Here is a 26,234-nt window from a genome sequence, read left to right on the forward strand (position 1 = left end):
TGAGAGGCCCGCGTACCAGAAAAAAAAAAAAAAAAAAATACAAAGCTTCCTATAACTCCCCTCCCCCGACAGACCAAGAGTCCTTCCCTCATAGAAGTAAATATAATACACTCAGTAACTATAGGAGATATGAAAGAATTGAGAGCAACCGTAGCAGGCATAACATAAAACTGAATGGGCCTAACTTGTGTCTTAAAAGATTTTCAAACTGGCTCACATAGCAAAAACCCAACCCTGTGCTGTATACAAGACACACACTTAAAGCACAGCAATTGAAAAACCTAAAAATAAAAGCTTGGGCAAAGGTTTACTGGGCAAATGGAAACAGTAAGACAGCAGGGGTTGCGATCCTGATATCCAAGTAGACTTTAAGCCCAAAACAAAAGAGATAAACAGAAAATTCAGAGTTATTAAATGGCCATTGAACATATGAAAGAATTTCCAATTTCACTCATAATAAATACATATGAATTAAAATTATATTGAGGGATTTCCCTGGCGGTCCAGTGGTAGAGAATCTGTCTTCCAATGCAGGACTCGGGTTTGAGCCCTGGTTGGGGAACTAAGATCCCACATGCCGTGGGGCAACTGAGCCTGCGCGCCACAACTACTGAACCCGTGCGCCTCAACGAGAGAGACAAAACCCGCACGCCGCAACCAGAGAGAAGCCTGCTCACCTCAATGAAAAGATCCCACACGCCTCAACGAAGACCCCGTTATTCTAAAGAAAATAAATAAATAAATAATAAAAAAACCAAAAACCAAAAAAAAACCCCAAACTATATTGGGATGCCATTCTTTGTCCATCAGGCCTGCCAGGCCAAACTCCCTCAAAATCATTGAAATTTTGCCTGGGCAACTACTATGACAATTTTATTTTGTAACACTTTAGTTTTGTGTAAATTATCTATTGATTAATCCCCGGACCATCTGGAGAAATCTCTCATTATACCTTAATTTGAGATAAGATTATAAGGTATTATTCTTTTCCTCCATAATTATATACAGTATATGTATACATAATTGTGTGTATACATACACACACATATATATACTTAATTTCTTTTCATTAGCTCCAAAACGATCAAAGCTAAAGGTTGCAGCTATTGGCATTAAAGGCTGGCTTGGGAGTAACATCGTATATGTTTGAGAAGGTTTGGTTTCATTTCATTACTGTCATTTCATTGCTGTTATATTAGGACAAATTCCCCCCCATTAGCTACCTCTCTCTGGGTCAGGCAAAATGGAACTGTTGCGTATACATGTAAACTGTCAAGTTAAGCGTCTTCAAATAGCAGTCATGTCTAATTGCCCTGAACAGCAAGAGGGAGCTGAGTATTTTGTTCTCCTCAAAATAAGACACAGTCAGATGAGTTTTCATTGAGTCCGTTCATACTGCATAGTGACATGCTGAAAGAATTTTGATTAATTTTCTGTGCTTAGTGTTTAAAAGGTTGCTATGTAAGGCTAAAACCTGCTGGCTGCTTCTCATGTTCCCATTATCAAGCACAGCACAGCAAAAACACCAGGGTCAACCGTGTTCTTAGACCTTTGGAATACAGGTTGCCCAGGCTCGTCCAATTAAAAATCATGTACAGTGCACATGACATTGTTTTCAAATAGATATAGAGCAGAGGTTCTCAAATGGGGATGACATCTGGCAATGTCTGGAGACATTTTTGATGATCATTAACCGTGAAGCACTAGTGGCATATGAAGTGGGTGGAGACCAGGAACGCTGCTGACCATCTTACAATGTTCAAAACAAGGAATTACTCCCTACAAAATATCAAAAGTGCCACGGTTGAGAAATCCTGCTTTATCGATAGCTGTCAGCTGGTCTTCGTTTATTTCCCTAGAACTTTTCTCTTCATGTCTTATTAGGGACTGTTACAATCTGTATGTTTGTGTTTCCCCCAAACTTCACATTGAAGTCCTAACGTCCAACGCGACGGCATTAGGAGGTCGGGCCTTTGGGAGGTGATTAGGTCAGGACGGTGGAGTCCTCACGAATGGGATATGTGCCCTTGTAAAGGAGGCTCCAGAGAGGCCCTAGCCCCTTCCACGTGAGGACACAAGAAGTCTACGACCTGGAAGAGGGCCCTCACCTGACCACGCTGGCACCCGGATCTCAGACATCCAGCCTCCAGAACTGTGAGCAACCCAGTAGCCACCCAGTAGCTTATAATTTTAGTACAGTAGCCTGAATGGACCAAGACAGGGGCAAACGTGAGGACGAAGATATGGCAGCAAAATAGTTTGGACCAAGTAAAAACTGAATTAGGTCTATGAAGTAGTTCACTAGCCCTGGGAATTGGCTGTTGGCCCCGATTTCCTGCTCAGACTTACAGCTAAGACACCACAGGTGTGGATGCCCAGCATTAGAATGTTCTTAGCGGTCTTCCGATGACTCAAGGATCAGAAGGTTGTTGCCACGGAATCATTCACACCAGCACAATGGCGCTCCTCCAATAATGTATTTATTTACATGAAAACACCGTTTTATACAAATTGAAGACAAATCTCAAAGGGTTTGTCCAGGCTTGCCTTCCGCATTCCCTGATTTGATTTTGTCCCTTCCACTTTCTTTTTTTCTTTTTTTTTGGTATCCTAAGTAAAGTGTTTCAGACTGGGTGAAAGAAACTGAATCTACCTCTTCTTCCCCGCCCCAAATTACTTTGACTATTTAACATCCAGAGTCATCCTTCAAAGAAAACTCTCGCCCAGCGTCATTTTATTTAATTTATTTATGTAATACAGTGTAGAAAGCTATCATGGTCATAAGCAATGATTCTGTACAATCATCCTGCAGAAAATTTTTGGGGAGAATTCTTGGTAATTGGAGACCAGCAGAGCAATCCCATCCCACCCTCCCCCACCTGTAAAAGTGCTTACAATGAACAGGGATTCTTTTATTTATCAAAGATCCGAAGATACGTGGACAAAAAAAGTTTCAATTCTCAATGCCTAACGTGTGCACATAAAACAGGCACAAAGAAATAAACGTGTATCCTCATAATTCCTATATCACAAATATAGCAGAAGCAGCAATCTGTACAATAAAATGCCATTGTGGAAAAAAAAATCCTCTCACTCATTTGGAATACATAAAAATGTTTAACTTTTAAAATGCATAGTGATCAGGAAAAGAATACTTAGGCAAGAGAAGCAGCTAAACTCCCACGTTCACATGAAGCATCCCCCATCGATTCTTAAAGCATATTTCAAAGTAGGACTTAATTGGGTCACAAACCACAAGAATAATATACAACTGGCTAAGGGGCTATGTGATAAATAATCAGGAGGGTATCTATTCATGCACTAGTTAGATACAGCTAAATTCTTTACAGTACACAAAACCCATTAATAATGTAGTGGAGAGACCGAAATGTGAAGAGAGAGAATACATTACTGATCTGTATATTAATTCAAGTTCAGGCATCTACTTGTGTTACAGCACAGCTGTCGAAAGGCGATAATGAGTAAATAATAAAACAGAAGGGTTTGTTTCTCTGCACATTATTCTCTAAATGAACACCGATGGGTTGCGAAGCAATGGTTTTGCTGTCCAACTTCAGAGGCTGCTGCGGCGGTGCTCTAGTTCTGCATCTGCTCAAAGAACTTGTAAGTTGGGTTTTCGTAGCCGTTCTGCTGCATCTTGGAGAGGTGGCGCTCCTCCGGGGTCACAGCAGCGTCAACCTGCAAAGCAAGAACGAGGACAAATGCGTTAAGAAAAGCAATCTTTTAAGAGTGCACAAGGAGAAGCAGTAAAAAGATAAGGTGCACTGTACTCCCCTCTTGCCAAGATTGCAGAACACCCACAATTTTCCCTCTTTCTTCTCCACTTTGACATAGAGCAGAACGCCTGTGCCCACCAGTTATGCAGATGCTCCACCTACCACTAGGTGGCGCTTAAAACCTTGATCTGCCGGCTTGGCTTGCGAAGCGCTCATTGGTTGCTTCCCCAGCTGAAGAGTAATTGGATACATCTAGGGCAATAAATATTTTTTCCTTCCCCTGTTGGCTCGAAAAAAGACAAAAGGCTTCCAGGAAAGACTCCCTTACTTGAAAAGTGTGGTGTTAAGCTAGAAAAAAAAGCCAACAGTATTACGGAGAGAGATTCAGGAAAGTAGAAAGGAAGACTGGCTGAATAGCTCCCCGAGCTCGTTTTAGTTTGTCTCTGTGTTCACTAAATTTAAGATGTTAAAGAAAGACTCTTTTAATTAAAATAATGATATAGGTATATCAAAAGATATTAAAAAACACAGAAAGAACATGCTGTTGCAGATTATTATTATTTTTTAACCTAGCAGTAAGATTCTAAAAGTATGTCATCCGAAGGTTTACAGGGATTCCCTCTGTGATATGGTGGTTCCCCTCCAAGATCAGGCCAGCAGCTGTAAACTTGTGTTCCTCTCCTCAGTGTCACTGTTAGGCCAGAGCTACACTTACTTACTCTCTGCAGGCTGGGCCAGGTGTGTGTTGGGGTGTGTGGGGGGATGTTTAGGTTTCTAGTATATTTGCTGTACCTCAAATAGTCCACAGAAGAGAGGAAGCAAATACTTAACTCTTTGCTGAATAAATGAAAGCTTAGTTTTGTTATGATTGCTTTAAAACTTCTGTAAAACCGCTGAAAGATGGAGAAAATCAACACAAATTTAATCAGAGTGAAGAAGCATGTCGTCCACAGGAAAGGGTAAGATGTGCTGTCCAGAAGTTGGTTTTTCCTTCAGAGGGATGTTTTCTATTCTGTACATGATGAGATCGGGCTCCCTTCATCATTTCCAGGAGAATGCCACAGGCCTGTTCTCCACGGTCCAGTGCTGCAAAGTGACATCTAGCTCCTGAAGCAGCTTTTCCCCCTTAACCCGACAAAGGATAAACACCAGAGAGTGGGTGTGTTGGTGCTAGGACACTAGGTCTAGGGGATGGAGGGCAATTGATACACAATGCCTAAACCACACCGGCTAATGAATAATTTAGACTGAAAGCATGGTGCAGTCACTATGGAACATAGTATGGAGGCTCCTCAGTAAACCAAACATAGAACTACCATATGACCCAGCAATTCCACTTCTGAGTATGTATCCAAAGGAAATGATATCACTATCTTGCAAAGATACCTGCACCCCAATGTTCAGTGCAGTATTATTTACAATAGCCAAGACATGGACACAACCTACGTGCCCATTAATGGATGAATGGATAAAGAAAATGTGGTACACACATGACAGAATATTATTCAGCCATAATAAAGAAGGAAATCCTGCAGTTTGTGGCAACATGGATGAAACTTGAGGGCATTATGCTAAGCAAAATAAGTCAGACAGAGAAAAAGACAAATAATATAGGAGTTCACTTATACGTGGAATCTAAAAAAAACCCAAATCATAGATACAGTGAGAAGACTGGTGGTTGCAGAGTTGCTGAAATGGGTGAAGATGGTCGAAAGACACAAATTTCCAGTCATAAGTTCTGGGGATGTTATGTAGAGCATGGTAACTATAGTCAACAATGCTGCATTGTATATTTGAAAGTCGTTAAGAGAACAGATCTTCAAAGTTCTCATAATAAGAAAAAAATTGTAATTATGTGAAGTGATAGTTGTTAACTTATTTTGGTAATCATTTCACAATATATACCTCTATCAAATTATCATGCTGCAAACTTAAAACTAATACAGTGTTATATGTCAATATATCCCAATAAAACTGGAGTAATCTGGTTCCCCCAAGGTTGCTTTTTTTTTTTTTTTTGCGGTATGCGGGCCTCTCACTGTTGTGGCCTCTCCCGCTGCAGAGCACAGGCTCCGGATGCGCAGGCTCAGCGGCCATGGCTCACGGGCCCAGCCGCTCCGCGGCACGTGGGATCCTCCCGGACCGGGGCACGAACCCGCGTCCCCTGCATCGGCAGGCGGGCTCCCAACCACTGCGCCACCAGGGAAGCCCCCCAAGGTTGCTTTGTGTGACTCCACCTCATGGACCAATTGACGCCTTTCAGTCTGGTCATGAGTTGGAATCATCACCTTGGCTAATCTCAAGGCAGCTGGAATAAAAAGACGTAAAATTCCCCTCAGAGGACACAGCTCAAATGGATGCTCACCATCGCTGGCCCTGGGGGAATAATCACTGGTGTTTTCTCATCCCTTTCTCCTCCTTTGATCTGCTCTGTTGTCAACACGTGAGGTCACCTTGCTTTAATCGGCAACTGTGTCATTAGCCGCCGACTTGTGAGTTAAAACGCCATCATTAAAGGTCAGCACCAATAACAAGAGATTTCATTCATTCTCCAAATCTGCTTGCAAGAAACAGCCTGTCTGCAGCCCTATGACATTCGAACTTGGGCTTCTTTTTCGTGCCGTGCCACCTCTTAACTGAGATTTCAGAGAATGTGGAGATTAAAAAAAAAATCTTGCCGAGGAGATCAAGCACAAAGCTGCTATGTTTCTGAGTGTAGAAGAAAACAGCGCTGCTTGATTGTTGGAGTATTAAACTTGTATCTCCCCCTGGAGCCACACCAACCCTCATACTAGCTGCATTCATCAAGGGCGGGGGAACACCTGGCAACTTAATAGTGGATCTTCTCTTCAAAGGCCAAAGCCCAACTCTTTAAGAGAGCCCTGCCAGTAAATGCCAGGCTCAGAGGCCGTATGCAAGTCAGGCAGCTAACTTTCCTGTCTTTTCTTGGCCTCTTTTCTACTTGCCAATCCTCAGGACCCTTTGCCGCTAGGAGGGCAGCTGTTCGGCCAGTCCTGCAGCGGGGCGGCTTGGCCCTCAGGCCTCAGAGGGCTCAGGAGCTACAGCAGAAGGGACTGCCTTTCCAACATGGCACCCAAGGAGTGTGGACTGCATCTTTTTATTCCCAACCCCTCGAGAGCTAAAAGTGAAACACAGGACTCATGTCCATGGATAAACCAACCACTGAAGGAAGGACAGCAGGTAAGGGGGAGCCTTCCTCCCTGGCAAGGCTCAGCCATCTGTTACTTACTATTTCCCTTCAAATGGAGCTGGGGGAAGATGTAGCCAGTGGTGCTTATTCTGGAAGAAACCACAGAACAATGGAGTGGGGGACAGAACCCCAATCTGCTCCTCGGGGCAGGAACATGTGTCACTTGCTGAGATGAAAACCCACCCGGCGCAGCACCTCTGAGCGTTCCCTCTCTGGACTTTCTGGACTTGATGGGAGCAGTGACCGATCTGAAGTCTTCATCTTTGTTACAGACCCCGGGGCCCCTGCGCTGCACCCCAGCTTGGACTTCCACGGGTCACTGCTGCTGACACACACGAAGAACTGAGCCCAAAGAGCCTGATTCATCTGGTCCTAATATGACCTTGAGTAGAACTTTTGACTACTGTTTGGCTAATGCCCTCTTCCTACCCCTTTCTCCCTGAACTTGACTCTTTGGAGCTATTTATTCCTTCACTATATCCAGAAGAATTTATAGCTCAACCACTAGACTGTAGACATACAATCTATTTGGGTTTCTCCTTCATTTCTAGATACCCCCGCCATCCCGTTTCTCGCGTAGGTACTTTAAGCTTGGAGGAGGGCCAGTGGACACTGTATTTTAATTTTATTATGTATAGTGATCAGCAGGATGTGTGTCCCTTTATGCATGGCTCAACAACAGAATCCCGGCCCGTAAGGCTTTCCATTTCAGGTCATCTAGGTGGACAAAGAATGGAGAATAAGATAAACTAAACATGCAGAATAACTGGAGAGTGTAAGAACATCAAAAACATCAGGATCATGGGAAGGAAAAGTACAAGCAAAGAGAACAGCAATGACGTTTTCAAGCTAATGGTTTATCCCTTCTAGTAACCTTGCAGTATTGGTTTTCTACTCTACAGTATACATGTTCATTTTCTTAATTATATTTCCATCTCTTTATAAGTAGCTCAGTTGTATTTAGTGCCTACATCGAGTAATTCTTCAGGCCTGCCCTGGAACTCTCCCGCTATGCTGAGGATGTTCTTTGACCTTCCAATTTCCCCTCCTGCTTTCACTTCCCGCCACCTGAAGATTTTGAGTCCACCTTCACTTTTTCTTACCACTGCTTCCAATTTAACCTGACCAATCTGTCTGACTGCTATAGCGGCTCCTAGGCGCCTCCACTAAAAACCGACTCTTTGCCAGGAAGAAAGGACCCATAAGGATCTATTTTTATAATGTCACCAATCTGATAGCACATTCATTAGAAAGAGTCATATGCCATATCTCCATAAAAAGCTAAGTGATCAACTCTCGGGGGCGGGGATGGGAGACTTCTGGTGTTCTAGTTATCAGATTTTTTAATGTCCTTCAATAAAGAGAATTTGTGCCCCCCCTTCTTATTAAAGATGAGGAGTAGTGGACATACTGGTCCAATATATATTTTAAAATATTCAGTGTCAACTGACATCAGTGTAGAAAAGGCCTGTCTGCTACTAAACAAAACCCGGGGTCAACGGGCTTTGCAGAACCTGATTACAGCAGGACGAAAGTGGGTAATTCAGCAGGCGTTGGGATACCCAGCCACCAGAGATGGTGCACACATTTGGGAAACAGGATAACAGAAGGCTATCTTGTCACTGCTTGAAGCACAAACGAAGCACTGTCATCTCCTTGGGAAACCGTGGCTAATGACTTACAGACTGAATCTCTGGCCTTATGACTAAGCAAGTCATTAAATCAATATTTATTGCTTAGTTTTTCAAAACGAAAACTAGCAACTGCTCATTTTCACCAGGTAACGATTCTATTAATAAAAGTACTGGGCTTGCTTTCACTTCCACACCTCTGTGATCTTCTGCAGGGATCTTTTCCCCTAAGAAGGAGTGATTTCCTGGACACTAAGGCTTTTGTCGTGATTTCTCCTTCATGCACGGATGGCGTGAAGTGTGACTGTATTCTGTTCTGACAGACTTAGACCCATCCATCTGGGAATACCCATTTACTCATTTCTGTTCTTAGTGAAATAAGGTTACTCATTAATGAAATAGGTTAACCAGAGCTGGCAATAAACTTATTTCCAAGTCCTTGAGGGTCACGGCCTGCTAAGACAGGCAGAGAAATGTGTGTGGAGTATCACTGCATTCGGCACAGATTCTGAGAGCAATCATGTTGAAACACCCCCGCACCCTGCATCTCCCAGACCACGTGAGGCGCCCCAGGTGTCTAGGCTGGGTTGCAGCTCTCTGTGTCCAAGTTCAACCACCACAGCTAGACTATCACCTTCTTGAGGGCAGGGATGGTGACGAGCCCCTTAGATAAGTTAGCCTGAAGGTCCTCAAGCTCTGTGTTGAACACTGGCTCAATATGGAGCCTGAGGAAGGGTTACCTAAGGAATGGAGAGAAAGGAAGGCCTTTCCAGGCAAAAAGGGATGGTTTCCTGGCTCTTGACAACATTGTTACTTTAAGGAAGAAGGAAGTGAGAGGAAATGAAGAAAAGAAACACAAAAGGAGGTGGGGCTGTCACTCTAGAGATTCCTAGTTGCTCTCAAGTAGCTAACAAAATAACTACCAAGAGAAGGGCTGATCGACTGACCTCCCTGCAAGGATGCCTTCTGGTTTAAAAATTAATTTATTTTTTTTCAGAACTCATGTTAAAGCATCAACTGTTCTAATATTCCAAAACCAAGGAGACTTTTCTTGCTAACTAACCAAAAGAAACATTTAACCTAGGCAGCTGTATGAAGGCTTAAAAGGCGACTGGTGAGAGACTAGTGAGCTTGGAGACAAGGAGATACCATTTTCTACTCCCTAAGGTTTGCTTAGACAACAAAGAGGCAGGAGTGGTAACACTATATATACATCAGTGATTCTCAAAACTGACTGCATGTCTGATTCAGCTGTGAACATTTTCTACACTCAGATTTCCAGCCTCTTATTTAGAAATTCTGTTTTCCTAGGTCTGGGGTGGGACCTGGGGAATGTGTCCTTTGAAATCAGTACCTGGTAAGTCTCATGCATAATCATGGCAATCATGGCAAAGAGCCCCTGAGATGCCTTGTTTTACTGCCCAGCACCACTGGCCTCTGTTATGGGCGGAACTGTGTCCTCCCCAAATTCCGATGCTAAAAACCTAATCCTTAACACCTCATAATACAACTGTATTTGGAGGGTCTTTAAAGATGAAATTAAGGTTAAATGAGGTCATTAGTGTGGACCTTATGCAGTTAATACTAGTGTCCTTACAAGAAGAGGAGATTAGGACACAGGCCTGCACAGGGGAAGATGATGTAAAGGCACAGGGAGGCCACCTATGAGCCCAGGAGAGAGGCCTCAGGAATTGTGAGGAAATACATTTCTGTTGTTTAAACCACCCAGTCTGTGGCTTTGCTATGGCAGCCTGAGCAAACCAATATAGGCTCTTTGTCCTTTGGCACCAAAGACAGGCACTTTGATAAAAAGGAAGCCACCTTTTGGGTAGATTCATCAGTTCAAGGCCATTAAAATGTATGATTATATTAAAAAAATTAAAACAGGCTTCTGAATTATTCAAGTATGAAAACTTTGTGTTTTTTTTTTGCTCAAACATGGAATTAAAATGAAAAAAGAAAAAAAAATTGTTTTGAGTAGAAATGAGATTACTGATGCTAATAACACAACGAATAATACATCTTATACTGTAACAAAGGACAGCAGCTCAGAAATACTATTATGAAGAGCAACGCCCCCCACTTCATGACGTTTTCATCGCTTATTTATGTGCTCACCCTCCTATCTGTCAATCATTCAGTTCTCATCCATCTTGCCTGTTTCCTGGATTCATTCATTTCACTGTTCTTTAGCACATCCACACCAGGATGGACATGGAAAACACGACTCAAAACCAGTTTCCATCAGCAGCTCCCGTAAACGAGGAGCCTGGATGTTCCAAGCGCTGAACTAAATGAGGTTTCTGGCTTTGCCACAGACTTAATTTATTTAAACTGTTCCTACCCTCCTATAATCAAGAAAGGTTTGGAGCACATTTCCTTGGGGTTAGTGAGAAGTTTAGCTCACTGGAAATATCTGAACTTTGCTCTGATGGAAAAAGCAATGGACAGGATGTGGGGAAATCTGTACTGTGAACTTGGCTCTACGGGATTTGACATCGAAAGGACATGTCTTCTGTCTGGGTCTGTTTTCTCATCTAGAAAATGAGAAGATCAATTAACTGATCATTGAGATCGCTTTCAGCTCTAAAAATTCTAAACTTCTCAAGATGTATTAATTCACTTTGTCTAACGGTTTCCTAAAAAATACATATACTGTGAGGTTCCTCCACTAAACCCTGCATTTTAAATGCATATAAAGAACTTATTTGCACATTTAATTTTATTTTAAAATATTTTGTATCAGGGGTTTGTTTAAGGCATCATATTTGAATCCCGCAGCTTACTCTATTTTGTTGGTGTAACTCGCTACCTCTGTGTTGTACATACTCCTGTTTCTCACAGGTTGGGGTGTCTGGACAGTCTCAAGTAAATGTAATTGTCACTTTGTGGGTCTTCTCTCCACCTCCAGTGCCACTGCACTAACACCTTGAAACTAAGATATTTCAGGTGGGTATGCAGGGTGACAGGTTAAAGGTCTTGAACAACCTTATATATTTCACTCAGCCTTCTGGTACAATGTGATTTTCTGTGAAACTTTAAAGGTAAGACTCTTTACTGAAAATTATTTACTATTACCTGGCTTGAGTTAGAAATCAAATTATTTAAGATGAAAAAATCCAGGAATAAATGTGCCTAATTTTTTTTTTAAAAGCAGCCTTTCACTTCCTTTTTCATTTGTAACTTCTGCTGTTATTTTTTCTTTTAAATGTCTGTAATCACCATATCCGTAAGCCAGACATTACCATTAGTATTATTTTGATATTTTAATACAAATTATGAGAAGTTGAGATAGCAGCATATTTCTCCAATGTCTTGATCACAGTAGTTATAAGTTGGAATGAATAAAAACCAGAAGCAAGAAAATAGCTGCAACTTGAGCAGCAATATGGATTGTTTGTTCAAAGAAGAGATACCTGGATGATTCTTCGTCTAACACCCAGCAAGATTTTCTTCGTAGCCTTTACCTCCCACTTGCAAACATGCAGCCACCTTTACCTACCTCCACCACACCATGATGGATGGACGTGTACTGTTTCTTCTTTAGCATCACCAGGGTGATGACAATCACTGTTGCTATGACAACACCGCCCACCATGAGTCCAATGATTGCACCTTTGTTTGAACCCACATCTTCTGCAAAGAACACCTTGAAAACAAACGCAAGAGAAAGGATTGTAATTGCGCGAGATACCTGGATTAGGTATGTGAAAAGTTTCAGTATATTCGGTATATATTTTATGCCATAAGTTTGAGTTGTTGGTCACTCATTTACTTGGTGCGTACTTGAAAAAAAAAAAAACCCACATTCTACTTACTAAGAATGACATCTGTAGTCTATAGAATGGTGTACAACATGTGGCTTCCCCAGTCCTAGAAAGTCCACTTCCCCCCATTCCCCACATGTCTCTAGAAAGGCAAAACAGAAGCCTGCAGGGACCTGAAACCCTTTGACAGATGGAACATTCTGTAAGAAGGGGACGGCAGCTCTCAGATCTATCAAAAACTGGAAAGTCACAGATCGTGATTATGAAAGGAGGTCAGTATTTTCCCAGTCACAGCAGGTTTAAACTGGGAGACCTGACGCATGACCGCTATGCCTTAGGTGCTTTTCCAAACTATAGATGCCCTCATTTCCTTGGAGGGACATTTTTAATACATAGGAACAAGCATCCTGAAACAAAGGCATTAAACAGAAGAAAAAAGGCATCTTGTTACCTACTTTCAGCCACAATAATTCAGCAAGACGCTAATTAACCTTGAGAAGCATAATGCTTAAAAGGCACTTATTTCAAACGGGAGAAGTAGTAGGCAACAAGATAGGAATTTTAATAGCCACACATTAACACCCGCTTTCTTACTATGTTGTCTCTGGCAACTCAACTAAAAATGTTGTTTTATTCTTGATGTTTATTTGTGTTAAACATGAAAAGAATTTAGAGAATACTGGAAAGAAGAAATTTCTTCAGTGATAAATTTATCACACTACATTCCTCCATCCTGTTTATAAACGCAAGTCATTATTTTTCAACTTGACTTGAATGGAATTATAAAAACACACTGCAACTTTTATCATTTTTTTATGTAAGGAGATGATCTTATGACAGATCATCTGGCCCAACTACTACTGAACATATACCACATTTGCTGTGTAAATTAATAAAAACAGCTCCCTAAATAATTCTTTTAGTATAATCTCAAGACAGTAAAATGACTGATTGTCATGGCTAGAACTAACATCCTAGCAGTCTGACAAGGCAACATGAAACACAGCAAATAAAGCGAATTTCTAAAAGAGTTTTACTTATGGTATAGCTGCAACAAAATTAGAAACTGTTCATAATTATGCCCCTTTCTAAACAAATATGCTCAACTCAACATATTTCTAAAAAGTGAATCATTAATTAGCTAACGATGAAAGTATGAGGTAATCAGAAATGAATGCAAGTCTGGACATCTTCCTATGTCTTTAAGAAAATACTGTAATTTTGTAACATTCATTGCACTCATTATAGTACATTATTTCATCAACTAGTTCAGTAGAGGGAGCTGATTCTCTTAACGGCTACTCTTGCCATTAGTCACGGTCGGTCGTATTACAGGAGTTAGTGTAATTGCGGAGATGGGCTTTTATGACACAGGCACCAGAAAACGCAAATCCACACATTAATCTTCAGCTCTCTGCCCCACCAGCTCCCAAATCCTCAACAGATTCCACAAGTGTTTATTCACCTCTTCAGCACCAGCCAGATCAAGAGTGCCCCTGATTCTATAGTAACTGACACTGGATTAACTTGCCAACGAAAACCGCGCTTCAGAAAGTTCACTGTGCTTTTATCAAAAAGATTATGGGAGTCAAAATGCAAATCTGAATCTCAAGTCAATTTTGAACTTGCCTCAATTGTTTAGAGTGAAAAGAGGCATACACTGTACTTTACAGGGGTTTCTGTTGGAGTTTAATACTTGGATTTACAAATTTTATTTATGAATAGTGAAAGACAGTTTCCCCTTGCAAGGGAAAAACACATGTATACACACACACAAACAAAAACAAAGTAAGTGCCTGAGAGAGTCTTTCTCAAGTATTACTACTGCTTTCAGAATTCGATTACCACTTTTGTTCACTCAAAATTGTCTTCTTTATTAATTTAAGCCACTTACTTGGCTTATTTACTCTTAAGACGGGAGGACCCCTAGCATAATGCAGGACTGATTTATCTGAAGCTTTCGGTAAAGGTTTTTATGTAACCTTAAGGGAGATGGGTGCCTTTTGATTTACTCCAATTCCAACATTTGGGGGGGAAAAAGGGTAATTTTGTCTGAAGAGGAAGCCACAGTCTTTCTTGCCCAAGCCTCCTGCTGAACACACTGCCGGGAACTTAATGCAGTCTGGCTCACCTACCCCTCTACCTACCCCCAGGGAGTCCCAGAATTTAAAATGTGGGGAGGGAACAGAAAGGAGGGGTGAGAGGCGACGAAGCCCCGGGGAAGAGATACAAATGTGAAATTAAGCCAATGGCCGTGTTCTGTGAACCCAAGTAGTGTTTACACGTGTTTTATTTGAGATTTCTATCCTTCACACAAACCTATTATAAACCTGATTTCCTGGAAAACAGACAGGAAGTTAATTAAAATGGCTGCTGGAATACAAAGTAATTTCACTTGAAGCCCAACGTGGGCTCAGCTGCTTTCTAGACCTAAAGAACTACTATATAAAGAGCTTCTTTTTCTTTTCTTCACGTTTTCATGATGATCCTATAGGCAAGTGTTTTATTTTTGTTTTAATCTTTTCCTTAATTGGATTTCTGACCCAAGAGGAACGAAAGTCATTTGGCAAGACAGAGTGGCCCGAAGAGGTAGATTATGTCACGTACCAATTTTTGATGATGAACTTCATATCCTGAATCATGTCGGAACTCTGCATCCATCTTCACTTCTGAAATCTCTTCCGTCTTGATATTTGTCAACCCCGAACCTGCATGATACCATAAGCATTACATCATAACCAAATACGCAGGCCAGTCCATTTGTTTTATCTATAAAGAATAACATTACAACACAAAGCCTAACAGAAACTTCTTTCTAGGCCTGAAGTTAGAGGAAAATAGATTAATGACTTTCTTCCAGAAAAATGACAACCTATATTTAAATCCTTAACCACTACCTATTTTAAACAAAAATAAATTAAAGATTTAAGAAATTTGCACTTCAGGCTTCTATTGCCTTTAAATACATGCTATAATTTTTTAATGGGGAAAAAAAACAGAAGTTAAATGCTAGTTGGGTGGCCGGAAAGGATTTGCTCCTAGAATATTTGCTCGCTTGGTTTAGGTGCTTATTGTTTAGCCTATTATATGTCTTTTTCCATGTGCTCTCATTCCTTCAGAAAAAATAATAAAAGGCTTTAAAAATGAGCATTAATTACCTGGCAGAACAAAACTGCTACTTTAGGACTTTGTTCCAATTATGTTCGTGCATCTATGCAGTGAAGCACTCTAAAAATCATATCATTTATTTAGTGAAGTGATTTAGTTACAGATACATAATGCAAATGGTTCATCTGCTGAGTAAAGAACTGCAGCACATAATTTTTGAGAAACGCTTCTGTGGGACTAACAGAATTTCTAACGTACTAACTCTTCTTTCTCTATAAATTGCTATATGATTCTTACACTAATTGTTACAATGAATTTAATTTTTCAGATAGTAATTTGAAGCTTAACATCAAAACGCAAAGTAATTTTTAAAACAAAAAGTGAAATTACAAAGTATAAATATCGTTTCCACATTGCAGCATTTAAATATCAAAAGTCAGAATTTCAGGATGAGAATGGCTTCTAAAATCATCTCTTCTCTGGTGTTCCCACCCAGGGGTAAACTCTCAGCTCTCCTTAAACAGAGAGGAATTATCAGTTTGCCTCCATGTTTGGACGGCTTTGTCTACTAGAATGGCCTTTCTTACATTAATCCAAAATCAGTTTCCTTATAACTTCCACTCTGTTCAACACAGAGCAAGCCTAACTCTCCCTTCTGCACTACAGATCAGATGGCCAAGGAGAAGCATCACGTTCCTGCTGATTCTTCTCTTCCTCGGGCTACATGTTACCAAGTTCCTTCAGCTCCCATGGGACCTGATTTCCTGCTTTTGGTCTATCAACTCTTACGCCTTGTCTACAAGCTGCTGTGAACCTTGTCACACATCTTGCTGAAATTGAAAAGCAATGTCCACAGCGTATGACGTGCCAGTCTACCAGCACAGTCTACACAAAGAGAAAAGAGGATAATTATCCAAGATCCAGGGAACCCATGCTGGTTGTGACATATCACTGATTCTTGGCCAACTGCTCAGAAAGCTTCCATTTAATAACCTATTGGAAAATGGACCCAAGATCAACGTCAGTCTCCACCCGGCATGTAGATTGTGATGCTGTCTTCTCTCCTTTCTGCTTGTCACAACTATGTTTTCTTATCCCTATATTCCTAGCTCTACCGGGTCCACAAAGATCAGGGAGAGGGGTTCTACGATCTTGCCCTCAAGTTCTCCTAGCCCATGATTTATGGGCACTTGGACTTGAGTAGAGAAGTGTGGTAGTTTAAAAATATATCCACAAATTTGTGTATGCTCCTCCCAGCAAGAGGTGGGATTTAATTCCCTTTTCCTCAGGTGTAGACCTGATATAGTGACTTGCTTCCACTGTTAGAATATGGCAAAAGTAAAAAAAAAGAATATGGCACGTGATGGGGTATGACTTCTGAGACTGGGTCATACAAGGCAGCTTCCTTTGTATTCTCTCTCTTGGATCACTTGGTCTGGGGAAATCCAGCTGCCATGTTGTGAGGACACTCAAAAGTTCACAGGGTGAGGTACTGAGGCCTCCTGCCAACAGCCATGTGAGCAAGTCATCTTGGAAAAAGACCCACCAGCCCTAGCCAAACTTCAAGCCCTCAGATGATTGCCGCTGTGGCAGATGTCTTGATTGCAACCTCCTGAGAGACCCTGAGCCTGAAGCACCCAGCTAAACCATGTTCGAAATCCTTGGAATGCATTATAAGAAGGTAAATGTTTGTTTTTAAGTTGCTAAGTTATGGGGTTATTTATTACATAGTAATAGATAACTACGACAAAGGGCTAGTGCCTTGTTTTCTCATCTTCACCTGTCCTGGACTTTCCTTTCCTTTAACAGAAGACCATCCTGTTTAACATACACATGAAAGACAGAAGCACAATCAAAGTGGGACAGTTTCCCATTCTCTCTCATCTTTTAACTGGTCCACTCACTGACCGTCCCCTGATCCCTAACCCCATCCCAAGAGCTGTAGGGCTCTCTATTCTTATTTATGTTCTTGCTTTAAAATGATTAGCATTTTCTAATAAGTTTCATCTTATTCTGACCTCTAATCTTCCTGACACAAATGTTTATTGGGCTGTGATACTAATGCTCTTTTATTTCTCATTAGTTGTATACTTTTATCTTTCTACAAACCCTTTTAAACCTGAGGTCCCTTTAGAACCAAAGTGATTTCTTTATACCTTACCCTCTTTCTGTCATCAGGATCGAACAGTGCAATAGTTAAAATTATATTTCTGAGATTTTAAGAAAACTCTCTTGAAGAGTCTTTCCTTCTAGAAAAACCCACACTCTTTCTGAAAGGACACGAAGATGACTTTTAATAGTCAAAAAAATTTCAAATTCATGTAGCAAGTCAGAACAGATAATTAATTATAGCACAATAGTTTGCAGGACTCTCAGCAGAAAGAGCTCTCCCTAGTTCATTTTTGTACAGCATGTATAGTCATTCGCTGAAAAGCCTTTCCATATATTAAGCAAATGTCATTAAAAGGGGAAAAAATTAATAAGCTTGCACCATGAAAATGTCATTGATAATAAGCTGAAACTGCATACAGTGATGAGAAGTTTTCAATGAATTGCAGGGACCTTCACTTACAGTTTTACCACATGCATTTTCTGAGTTGTCCTGATTCCATTTTAAGCTCTGACGCCAGACTCTCATTCTCTAAGCTCTGACATCAGGCTCTCAGCAAGAAGGGAAGCATGTCCTTCAAGAAACCTTTCTCAAAGGATCTGGTTTCCTTTATTAGGACTGGAGAAGTGTGGTTAAAATTATAGTGGAAAGGGTAAGCTTTCCACCCTGTGAAGAGCCTTATAATGTACAGACAGAGCTCAGAGACATTGCAGGTTTAGTTTCAGACCATCACAATGTAGTGAATATTGCAATAACACGAGTCATAATATTTTTGGGGGGTTCCCAGTGCATATAAAAGCTATGTTTGCACCATACTGTAGTCTGTTCTGAAAAACAATGTGTGTACCTTAATTAAAAATACTTTGTTGCTAAAAAATGCTAACCATCATCTAAGCCTTCAGCTAGTCGTAATCTTGCAATAGTAACATCAAAGATCACTATCACGGGTCACCATAATATAATAATAACAAAGAATTTGAAATTATGCGAAATTACCAAAATGTGACACAGAGACATGAAGTGAGCAAATGCTTTTGGGAAAATGGCGCCAAGAGACTTGTTCACTTTAGGGTTGCCACAAACCTTCAGTCTGTAAAAAATGCAACATCTGTGAAGAGCAATAAAGCGAGGTATGCCTGTATTTGTCTCCTTTATTCTGGTCAAATGGTGTTACTTGTCCTTCAGAGTCTATTTCTCTCTGGAAATAAGCCCAGGGGAGTAGCTGTAATGGTCACCGTCCCTAGAAATCACCACTGATATTAACGGTGTTCCTTCCTTGACACTACATTCTAGAAGTTACTGTACCCTGTTATTCCAGATATGGAAGTCAAGGAGAAGTCATTTTCCTCAGTTGTGATTATACAAAAGCCCTTTCTTTACTTGTTTCGGAGTGACAGCAGTGATTATTTAAAAAACAATGACATCAATTGAATAACATGATGTGACAATCCTGGAAAGGGTTTCTAAGTTTGGAAAATCTAATGATATAATTGAGCCCATTAGACTCCAACACGTGGTCTCATAAAGTGTGATGGTGAAGAACTGAAAGTAATGCTAGAAAACACAGGGGGAAACTGGTCCAAATGCTCGAAAGACTCACTACAAGCACAAAAATATAGAGCATACGTACGTCTTAAGACATATGCAGCAAATAGGACTGTTCATAAACATACCTTAGCTGGAATCACCCTCACTTCCTAGCTGAGCATTCTTTCCCCGCTATGGCCCTCTTCTATTCGGGAACCCAGGCCTTACAATAGTATAAGAAAGGAAGTTTGGCCCAGGCCATTCTCTCATCTATCTGTATAGAACATTCCCCTCTTGACAATGGATGTGCCCCAAACCTTCCCAAACCTATCTTAAAGCTCATCTCCAGCGAGTGCCCTGATTAACGCATCCCTTGGTTAATGTCCCATCTGCTCAAATCACAAACAAACATCACAAACATACACTTTATGTTACGTTGTCTTTCCGTGCCTTTCGAATTCCATCTCATCTTTCTCAATACACAAAGTGTGGTCTTTCTATTCAAGCTCCTGAGAACAGGGGCCTTATTACTTAATTTCTTTTGAACTTCCAAAGCAGTTGGAGAGTCTTTGTGAAATATCAAAATGAGCTGCTGCTATTGTTACCACAAAGACTGTAGAAGGAGCTTCTTCCCATCTGTGTATTACCTCTAAGGATTCTCAAGCTCTTCCCTTAAAACAAATTGTTTTTGTTTAAGAATGTATGGAAAAGTCCTTTTCATTTTCGATTTTTTAAAATAAAAAAAAAATCTACTTCAGTGGTGTCACCTCTTCCTGGGTATTTCAATAGGAACATAAAATGTAGCAACTTAATAAAATTGGTTGAACAAGCGCTTCTAATTCACATTTCATGCTTGTAGATGAAAAGCATCTCTTCCTTTAAAAATAAAGTAGGAAGTGCCATAAAAAAAAGGCCCAACCTAAGCTGGTATCGGTTGCAGTTAGAATGGAACGGACCCTCACTCAGCCTTGGGCCCTACCAGTGAGCTGAGCAGGCCAGGGATGCTTCAACTGCTGGTTCCTTGAAATTTACTTGTGTGACACAGGCAATAAGGAAGATGTTAGAAGAGCTGCAACTGGGTCTGACTTACTATAATTTAAATTTCTCGGAAAAGCCCTACAGAAAGAGATTCATAGAATCAAGGAGATTGGCTGTCAAGATGTGTCACTCCGCTGCCCCCGCTGCCCTGTTAATTATAGCGCAGAGCCATGAAGGTGCCACAAGGCAGACTCTGAATTTCTCGTCAGTGACTGTGGTGAGAAGCTGATGAGACCTGAGCCTGTGCTGGCAGAGAGGGGCAGGGGCTGCTCCTGGCCCCACTGCTGACTGCATCTCAACCTGGGAGCAAAGGTCAGCCTCCTTGTGTTAACATCTCCATATGAGGTTAATGCCCTGTTCCTACATGACCGCATGGGGACATTACGAAGATACAGAAGAAAACATTTATGGGTAGGTTTGCATTGTTGGGAGTAAAATCTCCACAGAATATATATAGATTTGTCAATTCAGTAACTTCTCTTTTTGATTCATTGAAAGAAATGAGTACTTATCAGCTGGGCGAGGTAGTGCATGGGGTCAAAACCTGGCATGTATGTGCTTTTGTTGGGTGTGACATTATTCTTAAAGCTAACTTTGAGACATAGGAAGGTGAAAGTGTGCTTCTTCTTAATGCTTGGGAAACTACCAAAAAAAGGAAGTGTCCGTATCAGTGTTAATGGGAATTTTAAGTAGTATAAAAAATAAAGAACTTGTATGGAAAATTAGGCACATACCTCTGCTGTGTTTTAGACACTCATCAAGAATAAGTATATACAACCCACAAAAGATAAAATGGAAATATTTCTGGGCTCTAAAGATATTCCAATTCTGGTATTTTTAGGAACTCATGTCTACTTGAGGAAGTGACTCAAGTTTGAGCCCAGTTCAGTGAGAAACGGACCATCCGGATACCAAACAAGAAAGAAAGAATGAGATGTTCCAGCAGTAACCAGGTCGTCACCAGCTAGAGTCTGCATCTGTGTAGGTTTCCATTCTTGAGGACCAACAGGCTCTACAGAACCCTCTCCACCAGAAAATCAAAAGAAAAAAACCAAACGTTGGAAGGGCTCCTTTTTATTGTTTCAAAAGGAATGCTCAGAAAGAAAGAAATTGATCACCTAATTAGGAACTTGGGAAATGAAGTGTAAGGAAAAGCAAAGGGGAGTTTTAAAGAGTTTGGTTTCCATGGTCATTTCAAACCCTGCTTCTCCATATCTGCAATTCAGAGAGGCTAACCCCCAAGAAAGGGGCTGCGTCTGCGCAAGCGCGAGATGCGGAGGGGCGGAGGGTCACCGGGATATACCTGGTCGAGTGGTCAGTCCTCGGTCGGCGGCAGGGCGGGCGTCAACAGGCTCGACTGGGCACAGGAAGCAAGATACACGGAAAGCAAACAAGACAAATCGAGATGGTAAGTCGTGGCTCCTGAACACAGCGCAAGGAAAAGCATGTGCAATACACAAGTTATTAAAAAAAAAAAAAAGCAGCTAGAAAAGAACCACAGTCAGTTAATCCTGAGCATCAAGGATGGGAGGGGTACCACTTCAAAAGGCTTATCGCTATTGATGTGCCTATCGTACTCCTTAGTTTTCTCATAAATGCGCTCACCAGGATAAGATACGCGGCAACATCAAAGAAGAGGGCCTGGGAGTGTGGGTTTTCCTCTCAGCGAATTTAGAAATAGTTTCTTGGCTTTTGATTAGAAATAAAATACATTATACCCAGCGCAGTGGAAAATCTTAAAGATACCTTCTTTTACAACTATCCAATCTTATCTCTTTTTAAAAAATCTTATTTTATTTTACAGTTAATTAACTACAAAAGGACTCCGTTAAATAGCCAGGAGAAATGCAAATAGGAATTTATCAGGAGAGGAACATTTCACCACATAATCTGCCATTTAGCGAATCAAATCTGTTCCCAGTTTGAGGGTAGAAGAGGTAAACCAGAGTTTCCTCCCCCCTCTCTGTATTTTTTTTTTTTTTTTTTTTTTTTGCGGTTCGTGTGCCTTTCACTGTCGTGGCCTCTCCCGTTGCGGAGCACAGGCTCCGCGGCCATGGCTCACGGGCCCAGCTGCTCCGCGACATGTGGGATCTTCCCGGACCGGGGCACGAACCCGCGTCCCCTGCATCGGCAGGCGGACTCTCAACCACTGCGCCACCAGGGAAGCCCATCTCTCTGTATTTTTAAAGACTGGTTTCTATTTAATAGATGACATAGAGTTGAAATGTGTGCAGTGCAAATACTTCCTTTCATATTTGTCGACTTTCACAATTTTTCCTTTGCGAGTATCCTGGGTGTGACCCAGAGAAAACATTGCAGTCAGCACAGTAGTGCCCACTGTTCTTGACCATTAGCTGGTATTTCCAAAGAGCTTCTGATTCTCAGAAAATATTAACTTGAACTTACCCTGGTCTTTGAAGGAAACGGGCAAGGGAAAGAAACAAAGCTTTTAGGATAAACAATGGACAAGGGGCCAGTGAAGCCATGAGGGAGGATAAAAAAGCCTCTTGGGTAAGGCCTGGGAAATATAAAAGTAAGAAGGTAAGGAAAAGTGAGCAGAGGTGTCCATGGGAAGAGAAGGTGTGCTCGATGGGATGGCATTTGGATCAAAAATTTCAGTAAGACCATACAGCTTACTTGATGCACGCAGCCCGGGCATTCAAATATGGGATTATAAGCCCAAGTTGATTTTGAATATGCCACACGTTAGCAGGGAACAGGAAGGGAGAAGAAAGTGGCAGCAAGCCAAGTCTTCAAAATAGGAGAAAATAATGTTGCTGAGAATACCAAGACATTTGGATGTATCCAAAGAAAAAGGTGGTTTGGTCCTTGATCATGCAGCCTGGCAGCACCACAGAGGAGAAAAGGAGGGCGGAGGCATCTAAACCCAACATCTGCAACGCAGGCGACTTGGGGCAAATGATCACGTCTGAGGCTGTTTCTTCATAAGTAAAATAGAAATAATAACGGTGATCTTCTAATTGTAATGAGGAACCAAAAATTAAAAAAATCTGTTTCAAAAACTCTCAAATATTATAAAACTGCATTTATTAAATATCCTACTTATGAAATATTCTATGACAACGATTGTGAGTATGACTAGCACTCTATTCACATATCAGGTGAAGACATACTTCCTTCTACAACTCACGAATACATGTGAACAATACTGTTTCTCTGTATTTCATCCTTTTTCCCATCCGCAACAGCGTATAGTGAGGGACTTTATTACTCCTTATAAAATGGTGTTAACGGCAGGATTATTGTACTTTTTGAGAGCTTCCTGATGACAAGAGCCCCAAATGGTGCTTCAGCTGAAGGTAAGAATGTACCAAAGCAGACTCACAGAGCAAAATAGTAACTTAAAGTGATTACCTTCATCAATGGTTAAATCAGTAGAAACTATATTCCACTCAGGGGAAAGCAGTTGAGTTTGTGGTTTAAATTTGGACGGAAGAGGTGGTAGTCAGTCTAGTCGCAGGGTCCATTTTAATGCCACCACTTGTTTTCTCTGCGCTCTTGGGCATACCTCCTCTCTGAGCTTCTGTTTTGTCACAGGGAAGCTGGGTTTTTCCAGGGCTCAAATGTGCACACGTATGCCAAAGACCCTTACAAATGATAAAGCCCTATTCCATAATTACTCAAGGGAATATGGAAACGCATCAAATGCGCATAGATAAAGGTCTGAAAGATATTACCACAAAAAGCTGTCATTAGTTTATTCTGGGTGAGGAGATCATTCCTATAAATCTCCCTGGCCTTTCTGTTTCAAGGTGCATGTATTATTTGAAAACAGTAATAAAACTATATTTTTTAGGAAGATAAACAATAATAATTTTGGTGACTTAAACTTTAGTCTGCTTTAACAGTGTGAGGCTGACTGAATATGAGTAAATATTCAAAAAATAAGTAACTCGTCTTCAGTGATCAGACATCAATAATTAAAAGATAATTTCATCACTGCAAAAAAGAATATACATGGACAAGAAAAAGGAATGCATTACTTCCCAATCCAAAATAAATACTTTCTAATTTTTCAAATGGACCGTTCGTTACTTGTTGAACCAGCAAGTAACTTCAATATAGTGTTCAAAACAAATCCAAAATAAATACTTCCTAATTTTTCAAATGGACCGTTACTTGTTGAACCAGCAAGTAACTTCAATATAGTGTTCAAAACATGTTACTTTGGCTGTTTAGTAAATTAAACATTAGAAACAGATTGTCTTAAAGAGTTAAAATAAAACTTAGGCAGAAATATGTTATTCTACTGCCATCAGCAGCTGTGAATCAAACAGTCCCCTATAAAAAGAGAGAAAGAATGATGGAAGCGCTAGAACTTTCGAGTTTCTTAGCTCGGGCATTCCTTGTAATAGACCAGTTCTAAGCTAAATGCTGCCCAGCACAACCTCCCCTCCCCATCAGGCCTACGGTGATGGAGGAATCAGCAGGAAATCAGTTTTACTCGTAGATAAGAGGGGCCTGAAAAGCCCTGGCTTGCAGGTTTGATGAAAGACATTATTTAATCTCAATTTCCCCATTTAAAGTGCTTTGTTCATTGCTGCTTTACGGCTAAGTGAAACTGTACCAGAGGGCAAATGCAACGATGCAATTACACAATACAATCTTACAAGACCTAGTGTGCCTCTTGAAGAATATTAGAGTGTTTTGCGTATGCATTATACACAGACAAGCTGACTACTGGCCACAAAAACTTGCTGGCTGCCACTGCATTCTTCCTCACCGTCAGGCTGGCCTGGTCAGGCAGTCATGAAAATGCAGAGCAAACACAAATGCTATCAGCACAAAAGTTTTCAGCCAGATGATTTCACAATCCACGAGAACAACTTCATAAACAACAGCTTCACTTCGGTTTAGCCATTTCAGTTTTGTGGCTCAGAAAACCACAGAATAAAAAATCCCTGAAGGCAAATCGCAGCTGGTCAAAGAGCCTAAAATATTGGAAAACTGTGTTTGTGATATGCTTATTTTTTCAATATAAATGAACAGAATGCCTGGGTGTCTGACGCGCTCTGTGGACTTGACTGATTGTTCTTGAGAAAAACAACAAATTTTTGGTAAGCGTTCGAAGCTCTGATGATGATAAGGATTGCATGAACAATGAAAGGAAATCCTTTGAGAATTTTAGATATTTTCAATAGCTTTGTGTGCAAGCACATGTCTGTAAGATTAACAAGGAACAGGCTCTGGGGAGAGGAAGATGGGGAGAAAGGGTGATTTTAGGACTATTATACGGCTTGTTATATTCATTAATTTTAAGGATATACTGTTTGGGTGACTGTCTGAGACAAGCTGGTAAAACCTCTCTAATATCTGGTTCTATTTAAAAACAAACAAACAAACAAACAAAATAAAACCAACCAACCAACAAAAAACTACCACTGAACATTTACTACATTCTAGGCACTTTGCTAAGAGTTTTCCATACCATCTCATTTAATGCTCACACCCTGTCTCTGAGTTAGCAATTATTACCAACTTTATTTTACAGACTAGGAAGCAGCCCGAGAGGCTCTGTGACTTGCCCCAAATCACGTAACAGCGCTGGAACTTAAACTCTGATGCACATCATTCTGTAGCATGGGATGGTGGGGAATGTGGAGGTGTTTTTGGTTGTCACTATGATGGGAGAAGGAGGGTGGACATTATTGGCTTTTAGTGGCTGGGGACCAGGGAAGCTAGATGGCATGCACAGGGCAATCCCACATGAATAAAAATTGTCCTGCACCCTACACAGCTTCCTAAATTCCTGCTGGACATTTATGTACTTACGATTATGTGAGTCCAAAACCGAACTCAGCTTTATATATAAACACAGTGCATTTCTGCACAGTTGTTACTGTAGATCTTCCTGGAGCTCACCATTGGATAAAATGAAGAAAGAAAAACTAATTCAGGGCCCCTGTATCAGTCTGCATCTGTTTTGTCACATCCATAAGGGGGCAAACACCTCACTGCCATTGTTTCCACTGGTAGTCAAGCCTGAACACTTGTTGAAACACTTACTGTAAATTACATCCATTGTATCGACTCCCCTGCCAAACTCTTTCAGTTCGGTTTAAGATTCATTGTTAGAGAGACTTT

The 26,234-nt window shown here is 40.9% G+C and overlaps 2 protein-coding genes across 9 annotated transcripts in view; one reads left to right on the forward strand and one right to left on the reverse strand.

The window, feature by feature from the left end:
- JAM2 (junctional adhesion molecule 2) overlaps window positions 1–26,234 on the forward strand; it is a 283,683-nt gene that overhangs the window by 216,857 nt on the left and 40,592 nt on the right. The window lies entirely within an intron of this gene.
- The window catches only part of APP (amyloid beta precursor protein), a 283,850-nt gene continuing 260,080 nt past the window's right edge, over window positions 2,465–26,234 (reverse strand). For 4 of the 8 annotated variants that reach the window (XM_059065310.2, XM_067034957.1, XM_059065308.2 and 1 more), the window contains 4 exons: window positions 21,433–21,486; window positions 14,954–15,054; window positions 12,082–12,228; window positions 2,465–3,699 (listed from right to left, as the gene is read on the reverse strand). In XM_059065310.2, the coding sequence (XP_058921293.1) occupies window positions 3,598–3,699; window positions 12,082–12,228; window positions 14,954–15,054; window positions 21,433–21,486 (404 nt within the window). In that variant the 3' untranslated portion in view covers window positions 2,465–3,597. The remainder of the gene's footprint in view (window positions 3,700–12,081; window positions 12,229–14,953; window positions 15,055–21,432; window positions 21,487–26,234) is intronic. The other 4 variants (XM_059065309.2, XM_067034958.1, XM_067034956.1 and 1 more) reach the window with 1 other exon arrangement.

This window comes from Kogia breviceps, chromosome 5 (assembly GCF_026419965.1).
Source record: "Kogia breviceps isolate mKogBre1 chromosome 5, mKogBre1 haplotype 1, whole genome shotgun sequence".
NCBI lineage: Eukaryota > Metazoa > Chordata > Mammalia > Artiodactyla > Physeteridae > Kogia > Kogia breviceps.